This window comes from Manacus vitellinus, unplaced genomic scaffold (genome assembly GCF_001715985.3).
Source record: "Manacus vitellinus isolate BGI_N305 unplaced genomic scaffold, ASM171598v3 scaffold_5_pilon, whole genome shotgun sequence".
Lineage (NCBI taxonomy): Eukaryota > Metazoa > Chordata > Aves > Passeriformes > Pipridae > Manacus > Manacus vitellinus.
The window spans coordinates 13,829,457-13,842,806 of NW_021940682.1; the positions used below are offsets into that span (position 1 = coordinate 13,829,457).

The 13,350-nt window shown below is 42.5% G+C and overlaps 1 protein-coding gene across 1 annotated transcript in view; it reads right to left on the bottom strand.

The window, feature by feature from the left end:
- Positions 1–13,350, bottom strand: part of SYN3 (synapsin III) — a 177,508-nt gene that overhangs the window by 29,117 nt on the left and 135,041 nt on the right. The window contains exon 7 of the mRNA XM_008924225.3: positions 7,888–7,950. Coding sequence (XP_008922473.3) covers positions 7,888–7,950 — 63 coding nt within the window. The remainder of the gene's footprint in view (positions 1–7,887; positions 7,951–13,350) is intronic.

Consider the following 13,350-nt stretch of genomic DNA (forward strand, 5'->3'; position numbering starts at 1 on the left):
CTAACTGCAATACCCTGAGTCCTCCTCCCTCTTGCTGTGGTGAGGGCTGTGCTCTCACTATTCAGGAACTGCCTAGGAAAGGAGTAGAGGAATATGACAGTCATGTATGGGGTGGGAGGGTACCAAAAAAAACCCCACCACCAAACACAAAGGGGATATATAAAAGCAACCATCATAAGGCATCCAGAACGAGCAGCCTTGCTCTAGGCTGTGTTGCCTTCTCTATCTGAGTGGGGATGTTGGTGGTGTGGCAGGGCAGGGTGAGGTGGCAGGAATCCCCCAGAGGCAGTGGGAAGAGGGAACCCACAGCCTGGGCTTGCAAAATACCAGGGGGAACAATGCAGGCTGTGTTGGAGCTGGGTATTTTTGTAGCACAGATAAGAGCTGCCCTGGGCTGAATGACATCAAGTAGAAGTCCCACCCAGATGAGATGATTGCAGGAGGGACTGCATGGGCAGGAGGCACTGACACGGTGTTACAACATATTCTCCCAGACCCTTTTGGCAATGAGAAAATACAAAAACCATTATATAATGACCTACTTGGAACAAGGACACTTTTGGGATCTAAAACAAAGTGTTATGCTTGTGCAACAGATGTCTTTGGGCCTCAACTGAAATGTTTGCATCCTCAGCCCAGGAACATTTGTCCCAGAGGCAGAGGAAGGGATGCAACTTCCCTCTCCAAACTGGAATTAGATGATATTGTTATTTCTAGAAAGGAGCTCATCTTGTTAAATGGAATTTTTCCTCAAAAATACAGCAGCTAAAGAAAGGAAGGGTCCCTTTCTTCCTTCTCTCCATCACCCCTTCCTTATGGGGAGAGAGGAAGAGCACTTAAAAGTGTTTTCTTGAATGGGCCTGAGGATTTTTGACTGGGTTAACAAAGAGGGGGGGACTCACCAAGGACACAAAATAAAAAATTAAAAACAAAGAAGACGACTCCCACAGTACTATACCACTGTGCAGTCCTCAGGAAACAGCTCTGACATCTTCCCTGGCCTGTGCCAGAGCAATTCCCACGGAGTTTTCAGAGAAAGAAACGCACAGTGGTCCCCTTTTAGGAGATACAGTCTTACTTCCCACCAGGCATCAAAATAATCACCACACCAAAGCTGAAATCTGAGCCACCATTTGTTAATTGTTAGACCCAGCCAAATCTGACAAAATAACAGCCGTGTCCTGGGTTAACGCTGGTTTAGTCCGGGGTACGGTTATTACTTCATAAACAGGAAGCACTCAAGTTACAGTCAAATTAGATTTATTTTCTTGCCTTATCTATCAAGTCCACCATTTTATTAGCTTTCTACTTTTAAATTTTGTATAATTCATTTCCTCCTGCCTTGTAACCCTTTTAGATGTCAATAAAATATCCATTCTCTTAACAGGAGAAAAAATCCCAGACATAACCAAAGCCAGTGTGTACACAGTGTGACACCAGAGGGCATTATTTAAGAAGAGGCTATTAAAAATCATTCCAGAGCAAAGTTACCAATTTAGCTAATAAGAGACAAATCTGTCTTTTAAAATGGCAGGTTGGCCAATACATGAAACTGATAAAAAAAGTTGGAAAGAGATCAGCACGACGGCATTTCTCTCTCTCTCTCTCTCTCTCTCTCTCTCTCTCTCTCTCTCTCTCTCTCTCTCTCTCTCTCTCTCTCTCTCTCTCTCTCTCTTTTACTTTGCAATCTTCTTAGGATAAATGCTATATCCCATTAGCTGCATAGAGGAGTGCAAACAGCAAGTGCAAACACAGCCCCTGCCCTGGCAGCCTGTTTGCTTAGCTGTGCTGGCTGTTTGAGCAGCAATAGACTCATTCTGGAGCCATAAGTTGCTGTTTGCTGTAGTGTTTTAGTGACCTGTTGAGAAGAGTTTGGGCCAGTGTGTTGACAAATGCCTTTTCTGAGTAAGAAAGCTCCCTGGGATAGTTCCTGCTTCCCTTCTGGCTCTCTTCTCTAACCCCAGGCACTGGCCAAACCCTAGCATGTTTCCCGTTGCTGCATTGCAAAGGGGACTCTGGCTGGTTCTCTGGGGACAAGCTCACACAGAGGTGATCATCCCTTTGCCCCGTGGTGGCATCTTGGAAGCTGATACTACATGACCTGCTGGTGCCTGTTCCCATCCTCAGCCTGCCCAAGAAACACTGACCTTTCTGCCCTCGGCTGGAGAGCAGTCCAAGTGTAGGTCAGGAAAAAATATCAGACCTTCTTTTGAAGCCTTTCTCTAAGGCAGGATTTCTTACGTGGTAAAAATGCACCATGGATATTTCCTGGACTGTCTGAGCCACACCTGAGATCTGAGAGGGCACAGGTTCCTTCAGGGAGGGATGTGGGTAGAAACTTCTGCTTCCTCTGTCCCAAGGTTCCCTAATCTACTGCATCTTGTACATCCCAGATGTTCCTGGACACCAGGGTCCCAGGGGTACAGCACTTCTTTCTCATCTTTAGCCTAGGCACTGCAAAGTACTCCTTCACAAAAGTCCCCTTTTGTTTTCATTAGTTATGTGACCATGTGAAAAAATAGTCAGTTAGCCAAAGTGCCATAGGTATCTTAAGCACTAAGGTCTGCAAGGGCTGCCCTAGCCTTATCTCTCTGAGCATCATCCAGTGTTAACTCTGCCTTACAGGTTAAACACACACCACTTTGGAGATGACTTGCATAAGCACTTTCTGTGTCCAAACTGAGGTTAGAGAGAGGTTCAGCTGGAAGGTTAAGTGTCCAAGGCTGAGCTTGGCAATGTGGTGTGCAACTGATCCTTGGTTGGCTTGTGCAAATGCACTGTCTGAGTGTTTTCCTCCAGAGGAACTGGTGCAGCCACACAAAGATTGTGATTTTTTGTCCGTCTCAACCTGCGCTCAGCCTTTCTGTATTGACCTTACCATTTTGGGATAGTGGGTCTTCAGGAATGGTTCTGCACAGAGGGTTTTCTGAGTCTCTTCTTTACTCCAGTTCTCAGAAAATACCTGATCCAACTGACACACAGTTTAAGCCTAACTTTGGCCAACCTCAAAATTATAAAGACACAATGGAGTCTGCATTTCCTTATTATCCTCAAACTGAAATTCCCCCACACATTAAAGATGATGCCTTTAATGCATTAAACCTTCCTAGTAAAGAGGCCTGGTCTTGGCAGCTTTGGTGCCCAGTGCCCTGGATCAGTCACTGTTTTCTGTGTCCAGCAAAACCTTTCAGACTGATGTGCAAGAAATGGGGATGTTTTTGCTATTTTCAAGACAGTTGGAACCTCCTCACTCATGAGTCAGTGGGAACGTAGTGATTGGGCTGCTCTGTTGTGAATGAATGTTACATGTCAAGTCATTATTTGTCCTCTGTAAAAGAAAATATTTGTTCCTTGACAAACCGAGGCAGCCCTTTCCCCTTCCTTTCCTCTTTAGCACACTGGATTTTCAAAGCTCTCGCTTTTGGAACATTCTATTTCCAGTCTCGAGAGAGACAAGGTGACGAGCTGTCCTTCCTGATAAAAACCTTGCAGTATTTTTACATTACAGAGTGGCTCTGTTTAGTTTGTGCTATATTTATACCATGGAAAAAAAAAGAAGCAGAGAAGTCTTTCCCATCCAGTAAGAGAGAAAATAACTCTGACCATATTATTATGAACAACAAGTTTTTCTTCTACAATGTAATAAATTTATCTGAGCCAGGATTTGTACTGGGAAGGTATTTTCATAATTATGGGGCAGGATGGGACACGAGGTGACTCTTAAGCTGACCTAATTAGAGATGTCTAAAAATAAAGAAGTCTAGCAAAAAAAAAAAAAAAAAGATTAGATTAATATAAATATATATAAAATCACATGAACAGATACTGTTTTTCCTCTCTTTGCAGATCTGGCAGTTGTTTCCTTCTCATGATCTGATCAGGAAGAGGTGAAGGGGCTCTTTGAGTGCATTTGCAGTGCTGGGCTCTGTTCCTAGGGCACTTTAGGGTCACGTTAGCACACAAATGGCAGATAATAACACACTCAGAGCTTTATTCTTTTCCGTGGGCTCTGGCATGATGAGGTCCAGAGCTGGGAAGAAGTGTTAGTCCTTTCTCACTGCAGTGCTCACCCTATACAACAGAAAACCTCAATCACTTCTGGGGTGGGTAGGCTCAAATGGCACAATGCTTAAAACTGCCTTGACCTCTAAGGAACTGCTGGGTAAGCAACAGTTCCGTACGCACAAGGAAGGATGTCTCAGTGTCCATTCATGGCTTCCCTGGAAGATTGCTTGAGTACTGCTGATCCCATGAACCTGAGCAACTTAAGTACATGAGAAAGGTCCTTTTCTGCCAACTCCATTTTAAGCTGTTGTCTAAGCAGTATTTCTGCAGATATTTTATGTGTATCAATACTGGATAGGACCAGCAACACAGAGAGCACTTGTTATGATCTTCCAGTGCCACTGAAATACGAAGTGACCCCAAATTTTGGAAGGAGGATAATGATGGTCATGGGAGGGGCTAAGGGGCATATGTTCTGTTTTTAGATTAGAAGATTGTCTGTCTCTGGGTAAAGGGTATTACTGGTGTCTCTGTTCAAGTCAATAGAGAGGCTGTTGTTTCCTCATTTCTCAATGGAAATTTCAAAAGATGCCTTTTATTGCAAATTTGTTTTCTTCATCTCCACAGGCACCTCACACGCACACATCACTTGGCAAGAGCATTTCTTTCACTATCGGTATACTGTTACCCCTTCTGGTTCTGACCTTGAATACTAACTATTTCTCTTTCAAGCTAAAGACAGTTGTGATGACCCACCCTTAAGGGGAAGGCAGTCAATAGAGCCTGTTTTGTACAAGTCCTAACATCGTTATTTTTATTTTAGCTTTGAGGATTCTTTGTTCAACCCTCTGACTAAAAAATGTGGTGAGTGAATTTTGTGAAAATTATGTGAAAACAAACAATATGTGAAAATGAAAGTCTATTATAATTATGCTCTTTCTAGCAATTATTGCAAAATAATAAACACTCAGCACTTCTTATACTGCCAAGAGCCTTATGAACGTGAATTAGCAGTAAGTATCAGGTAATCATTATAATCCCTCTGGTCTGTAACCCAGAGAAACTGAAGAAAAACTGTGAAATGACACCAATCTCCCTGCAAGCTGATGGAGGAGCTCTTTGGGGAAGAGGCATTTTCTGCGTCCAGAATTTTTCTGGCTCCTGGCCACTGCCTCGGAACAAATAAAGAATAACAGTGCTTGGACTTCCCATCTTTGCTCATTCTTCTAAGTCTTGGTGCCTCCCATTACATGTGATTTTATCATTAATAACATAAAAAATGTAAGTACTTCCTTGACAATTTCTGTTGGTAATAAGATTGTAATCTGAATGCTCACGTCCTTTGAAGCACTCATTGCAGGTACAAATACATGGCTCGCTATCTTGGCAACATTTGTTGCAGTAAGTACTATTTTTAATACTCACATGTGTACTTTGGCTAATAGGCTGGTTATTTTATCCTTTGTTTCTCCAGTCACTGCTTTAATACAAAAGATGACCTGATTCAGGTGCTGTATTAACATTTACTTTGTTACATTCATCAAATCAAAAGCAAACCTCTCTCTTTTCATATTACGTATGTTTTACAGCTAAAGATCTGATATTTCCTGCTATCATCTCTACTTCTGAAGACCAATGCAAAGGAATCCTTTAGCTCTCTGTAATCTCCTTATCATCACTGGTTATTGCTTTTACATTATGATGGTTAAAACCACAATAATGTCTCCTGGAAACTTTCCTCTTCTGAATTACTTGATTGTAGGTTTGATTTTTTTTTTAACCTATAGGCGTTACTTCTCTAGTATACCCATAGTTCTGCTTCTCTGTATTTCTCATGATGTTTTCTGTGGTTTTCTTTTGTCCATTCCACTTGGGCTTGAACCCTATTGTTTTAAAAACAACATGAAACAAATTCTTGTTACTTGTCTTTTAAACCAACTGACTTATTCTTTATTTTATTTTCTCTTTCTTCTCTTTTTGCTCTGTTTAATGAAATGTAGTGGGACTTCAAGAAAATTTAATTCGTCCCAACTTTCCTTCAGGCTGCTTGTGGCTGGAGAAGGGCCCAAACTAAAACTGTAAGGTCAACAACTCATGCTTCCTGTACCTTCCCCATCTACTGAACAGAGCAGTGTTGAAACTCTGTGCCCAAATCCACATCCAGACCTTGCTAGTAGTCACTAATTTCATAATAGACTAAAGTAAACTTGGCCTCAGACCAGTTCTTTCTTCTAAGATACTGGCTGTTAGCCTATCTTCATCTGGAATGACTTCCTACGTACCCCCCTTGTACTGCTGAATACAATTGTGCCTGGAATTTGAATAGAACCTCTCTTCCTCCGTAACTTGTGACAGCAAAAATCCACATTAATAAAGAATAAAATGCGAGAGAAAGTGAGATGTAGAAGAAGATCTGGTCTGTGGTGCAGAGGACAATAGCTGAATGTTCCGCTGAGAGCTTTGTCTGGAAGTGTTGTTAAGATTGGGGTACTTATCTCTGATTCTACCCTCATTTCTGTAGCCACTGAGGGTCCTTGGTGCATGAGACATGAAGCTCTCCCCACATTACAGGTGAAATGGCAGAGCAGTCAGAGAGATCCAGGCTTGCGGGGTCTCAAGAGAGAGGGTGAGGTTTCTTCCTCCTGGTTTTTCCTGGTTGGATTTTGCTAATGAAATCCATCCTAGGGACATGTTAGTGGCTCTCTACAAGCACCTCTGGGCTGTCTGCATGCACTCTAATTCAATGATCCCTTTGCCTGCTTAACATACGTAGCACCAACATTTTAACCAACATTTCCTGCTTATTTTAAATGTTTGTTCCTTGATGCTGAAAGCCAACCCTACCACTGGCACAGGGATCTGCACCCACTTCCTCTCTGGCAGCTGCCATCTGGGCAGGGGAATATTGCAGCCAAAGCAAGAAAGATTATGAGAGCTTCCATGTGCAATCCAACAAGCCAGAAAGGGCTTCTGTTTCCAGAGCACAAGCAAACAGGCTGTACCAAGTTTAAGTTTGGTGTAAGTATATATAATTTTCAGACCAGGAGAAGGTCTGTCTGCTCTAGGGAAGCACTGTGACAGGCATATCAGTTATGAAGTTCATCTACCACGCATTGGATTTGGAGATGATACATCAGAATTTCCTACTTCTGAACAAATCAAGTTTTAGACAGATAGGTAATGCCCTTTTAAAAGATATATGCAAGAAAGAGAAGACTAAAGTGTAGCAGGAATGTGCTGGCGATGTCTTACTGAAAGGGGAGCTCAGTCACCCCAAGAAACAGGGCCTGCTAATTCACTGGGGAAATAAAGATCCCAGAGAGCCTGGGAAAAACAAACAGGTCCTTCTGGGTAGTGAACTATTTTTCAGGATTCTTTGGCAGGCAACCAGCCACTCTGCTTTGTAAGGTCTTGTTCTTCCTTGCAAGGAGGAAAAAAAATAACTTGAAGGGCTCCCGTTTCTTGAATAAGGTCATCATAATGCACTCAAGAAGCCCAGCGCCACTGCTTCTCATTGTGAGAGCTATGGGGTGTAGCTGCACATTACAGGTGCTTGAATAAACAACATTACCACTTTCAGAAGAGGAGAAAATATATAATAGACAAGCCTAATGACTTCAGCTGAGCCAGCTTTTCCCCCACTCTTCACAACCCCCCTTCCCACACCCCAGACAGCCTCCAACCCAATACCACGGCCTGTCTCCAAGTGCGTGACAGCAGAAAAAGGCCTTTTCTCCCACAGGAACAGCTAGTGCGACCCAGATAGGCTGTGGGGAGGTTTAACTCCTTTTCTGGCTGGCCACATGCCATGTATGATTGCAGGAAGGTTGTGCCACATATGTATTCATTTCCGAAGTGATATATATTTTTTCTTTTACTTACCTTCCCCATTCCAGCATGAGCATGTCCTAGCTTGACCACTACAGGGAAATTTGGAGTTGTGAGCTGAAAGACAAAAAATAAGCTCCTCATTAGTTATTTCTTTCCAGCCATGGTGCTTTAAATAATTTTCTTCTATTTAGTAGCTTCTATCCCCTTCATGGATGCTGATAGGAAAATAGAAAGAACAAATAAAGTTTGTCTAGGTAGTAGGGCAATAAGCAAATGGTTCTTTACTGGGTTCCACATGATTGGAAATGGAAGCCAGGCAGAATTCCTTACATCTTCTACTGTGTGATAGCAGTTTTCCCACCCTGTACATATGGATGTGTGCACTCTCATATGCCTGTAAAACACAGTCACATTTGCAAGCTTGAGTAACTGGACACTTTCAGATGCTGAAAACATCTGAATTGTGAGAAAGACACAGTTTCTTTGTTCTTTACCACACAGACTGCTTTGGCCTTAATAGTGAATGTCCCCCTCCTGTCAGAGGGGAGGTGGGGGGTATAAGGAGGGAGTGAACTGGGGCCAACCCTTAGGTGAAACTCACAAAGTCCATCTGTCATAAAGCTTCCTCCTCTCTTCCCTTACTTCAGGGGTGGGTATAGTGAATAGAAGAAAACAAAGGGGTTGGAATCAGCAATTTAAAAAAAAAAAGTCATATCTTCTCCCTGGCTTGTGTGGTCTTTATACTGGGCAGGGTCCTACCACCCAAGTCATGCAAGTGCATCTTAGAGCACATGTGGGACTTTACTTGAAGAACTGTGAGTATCCTCTCTGCCTTCTCCAGTTTCATGCTCATGCAAGGATTCGCTTGGAGTGATTGGCTCAGAGCTGTGAGGCTGTACTGGTAGGAAGTGCACATGTCAGGAGTAACAAGAATAGATACACTACATCTCCCTTATGTACTGGCTAGTCCATTTCTACATCTCTGCTTGGTGTCCCTGTGATGTTCATCTTGACCTGTCCTCATGATTCTTGTGATTGAAATGCTCTTTGTTCAGTACATAACGACTTATTTTTTATTACATATTTAATTTCCTTTAAAGACACTTTTGTCTTTACTTAAATGCCTGAAGTGATGAGATCTATTCATTAAGCAGTTAACCTGGACGTCTGGCAAAGGGAGGGAGTTGAATTTTGGTGGATAAATGGGTCTCCTATTTATTGAAGTTTGAGAATAGGTAAACAAATTGTTCTTGTGCTAATTACCAATTGTCTGTATGGACAGGCAGGCACTACGCCCTAAAGATAGAATGGTGCTGCTGTCTCCATCTGTGGCAGATCACTATAAATAACAAAATTAGTAGTGAACACTGATATGTTTTGCTATTCAGCTGCTTATATAAAGAAATGTCACAGGAGAGGGGAACAGTGAGTGCATGACGTTCTCAAGCAGCCTGTGTCACTTGTGAGGACTTTCTTCAGGCAGAAAGCTGAAGGATTGTCTTCAGACCACAGAAGGGCACACAGCTGCAATAAACCACAGTCCTGTTACAGGCAGGGACCAGCACCACTGCTTCAGAAGAAGAGGCAAGAGACTGATAGATGGCCATCCTGAAGCCAAATAGTTAAGCATATGTCCAGGCAATGAGTTTGTGCTCTATTTCCCCTTCACCTCTCTAATTCATTGTAAGAGCCTGAAACTTAATTTGCTGCTGGCATAAATGAATTAAATGAAGGACTGCACCTGAGGCTTACTGAAGATAGGTCTAGGGGTGGACCATGCCAGGCCTTTAATGCTGAAAGATGAAAGGTAACCTAGTAGTTAGGGCACACACCTGCTCAGGCTTTGGGAGACATGGCTCTCTTCCCGGCTCTCTCATCCATACCCCATGCCACTTGTTTGAGCGTTTGCAAGCCCTGGCCTCTGTTCCCTGTTTGTGAGCAGAGGCAGCAGCTGTTCCTACCTCACAGGAAAAACAAACTGCATGCTGTGAGCCTGCCTGACACCCTGGCAAGGAGGCCAAAGAAGTGTGCAGCATAGATAATGTTCTATCACCAGCTCAAAGCAGACAGAGGCAGGAAGCAATGTCTCTACTGCCCTTTTTGTGTACCCTATGTACGAGTGTTGCTGAGGGAGCTTGGCTTGGGCATGAGGCCTGGGAGTGGGAAGCATCTGTTTTCCTGTATACATGCAAAGAAAGTTTGGGATCCAATAAACAACCCAAGTTTACTATTAGTGTGCAAAATACCACTGGCAATGACAATGTGCAGCTCAAACTTCTCCCTTTCTCTTTGCTTCTTGGAAACATGAGCTCAGCTTTCTTAGTAATGCTTGGCCTCATCCCACGTAGGGGTGACCAGCTGGCGCCAGAGCGGGTTGGGGTCACACACGGCTTGGCCTAGGCATAGTGTGTGGGGCTTGGGGTGAGACACAGATCCAGACTCTGAACATGAGATAGCCTCACTGGGAAAGCTGTGGTTTCAGAGTGGCAGAATCTGCCTCTGCCACTGAAACCCCACCGAATTTCCACGTACACGAACCTGCCTTATGGAAGAATCAATGAGAGGCCATGGCACATACAGTGAGCTGCATTATATAATGGGCTTATCTGGTGACAGTGGAGTGCCCTTAGCCTGTGCTGAAGTTGTGTAATCAAAAGCTCTCTATAGTCCACAGGACTAAAGCGACCAGTGTCCATAACCACCCAATAATGGAGCTGGGAAGCCCTTGCTGAAGTGGTGGAAGTGGGCTGAACTCCACTGCAGTCAATGGGGATACTTCCAGCTTCTACCAGTCTTGCTGGGACTCGAGTCCCATTTTTGTTGCTAATAAGGCCAGCCAGCATACTTGGCAAGCACCTAGATGGATAAGGAAGCTGAAGGAAGGGAGAATGTATTATATACACAACTATGACTTCACACACACATGTGGTGAGAAGTTCTGAGGGTGACTGAAGCCACCACAAGGGCAGAACCCTGAGAAGAGTATTTATACATACTTAGTCATAAATTTCCTGTGAAAGAAGATTATTATAATCACAGGATAGCACCACATTTTAATAAAAAAAAAGCATGTTTTTACTGAAATCATGCAAAGAAATATGTCTGTGCCTTTGTGCTTTTTTATGTGTTGTAAGGGCTCTTTTCTCCTGGAAAAATAGTGAAAAACATTTTGATGATTTTAAAATGTGCATGAACTCTTGACAGGATTGTTATAGATGATGCCTGCAGGTTTTGGGATGGGACTATAGTGCTGCAGCTTGCTCAGTGATCAGATGCAGGGTGTTAGATCATATGTGTAATTTAACCCCTGGAACTAATATCTTATAAATGTTATCACACAAAACCTTTGAGATGCCAAGGTTTACATATGTGTCTAGAGCTTGGTGTATGTAGAGGTCTGTTAAGAGCCAAACAGGAATTTGAATCCCGAACTAGGAAGTCGTCAAAACCATCTTTGGTAGTAGAGAAGGCAGAGTCATGAAGTTATTTCCAACTTACATTAATGGCCCAAAGTATAGAATTTTAGCCCCTGATTTTTAGGGCTCTGCTCTTTGTGTAGTGTCACTGCAAAGATCACTTGGCAGTTTATCAGTTTTGGCACTGGTGTGTAAAAGTGGGTGCTGGTATGCATACATTAGCCTTTATTTAAAAACACATGGCTGTAAACTATGACACTTCACCCTCTGACCGTTCTTTCCAAGAAGTAATGCAGTTTTCAATACTTCTCGTAAATTTATTAGTATTTTCTCTGCTTATTGCTGGTGGAGCAGTAGAACAGAGCTGTAGCTAAATTGATCTGAAGGGAGGAATCTTAGAAAGGCAATGTTCAAAGCCAGGTTGGACAAGGCCTTGATCAACATGGTCTAGTGAGAGGTGTCCCTGCCCATGGCAGGGGGGGTTGGGACTAGTTGACCTTTAAGGTCCATTCCAACCCCTTAACATTCTATGATTCTGTGAGACCTGATCTAACCCATAAACACAATGCTTTCCATTCTTGTTTCACTGAGGCCCTCAAGGGAGATGCTGATCTTAAGTCTGTAATTTTGTGTACCGTCCTGTAGTCCATGAACAATGCAGAAGGTCTCTTGATTTCCATCTGCTATGTTTAGTTTTATGCATTAGTTCACACTATCTATCTCATCTTATACAATGAACTTTCAGTTTCTACTATTCTTTCTTCTGCAAACCCCTTCCAGTCAATGCTAAAATGAATAGTTCTGGCTACAATTACATCATGGATAATATTAGGAAGGATCTGGGGAGGTGGGAGACAGAGTCATTAAAACTTTGGTCTCTTGGCATCAATATTGTATTTCCATAGCATCTAGGGTTTTGAACTGGGCCAGAAGGCCCCATAGGACAAGGTATTGTAATTTTTGCTCCACCCTTCCCCCAGAAGTAATGTTATGAATTTTTCAAGCTTTTATACTCTAAACCTGATTTTTCTGTTTATTTAGCTGCCTTGTATGATGACAAAGTCTGTTCTGGGTGGGTACTTAATGAATGATGGGAATGTTGTTCGTGCACTTGTGAGCTAATGTTGAAAGTAATGTGTGTGGCACTTCCCTGGTGTCAGTTAAGTTGGAGGAGCAGTGAACATATAACTTCCTGTGAAAGCAAGCAAGCTGATTCAAAACTACAGGAAAATATTGATGTCATGACACGATGTCATTGTGTTTATGGAACTATCTTACTAAAATCCCAAGATTTGCAACATCAAATGGGAATAAACTAACACACTTGATGCAAAGTACTGTGAAGGCAGAGACCAAAGTTTTGGGCAGCAAGCAAGTTTGGGAAGTGGCATAAAGAAGAGGCACAAGTGAGACTGATGATTACAAGGTTTTAGGGTAGACAAAACATTCTAATTTAAAGTGGGTCTCAATGCTGCATTGAGAGCAATGGAGAACAAGGAATGTGTGTAAAGCAAACTTAGATTTAAGATGCTTCAGATGGATGGGCTCTTCATTTTATTCAGCACTGGAGCTGCAGATAGCAATGAACATAGTAACTAGATGGAGATATTGCATAAATCAGTTTGTGCTAGTAAGTGAAGTCAGCAGTGCCTTAGAGGATGAAGATCCTTCAGAGTGGTAAAAAAGTATCATTTGATTCTATCATTGCTTTAAAAATCACAACACAAAAGAAAAAAAAAGAAAACCCAACAGTAGCATCACTTAATCCCCACATCCTTGAGTAAACAAACCACAAACCAATGTTTCAGGGCTACTAACACTTGCTGTGGTTAGAATGGGTCATGGAAGTGAGTGAAAAAGGTTAAGCACAAACCGGAACATTTTGTCATTAATTCCACCTCTAATGTTGCTTAACTTCTCCTTTATTTGAGACAGGATGTATTTGGGTTCCCATAGTGGAGAATAAGAGTGTGAGCATTTGATATTATTCTCATTTGTTTGGAGCTTCAAGTGTGAAAATTATATGAACATATCCAGGCAAGCAGATGCTCAGCAAAAAAAGAACAAACCAAAAATACAGTGTATGTGTACGCACATA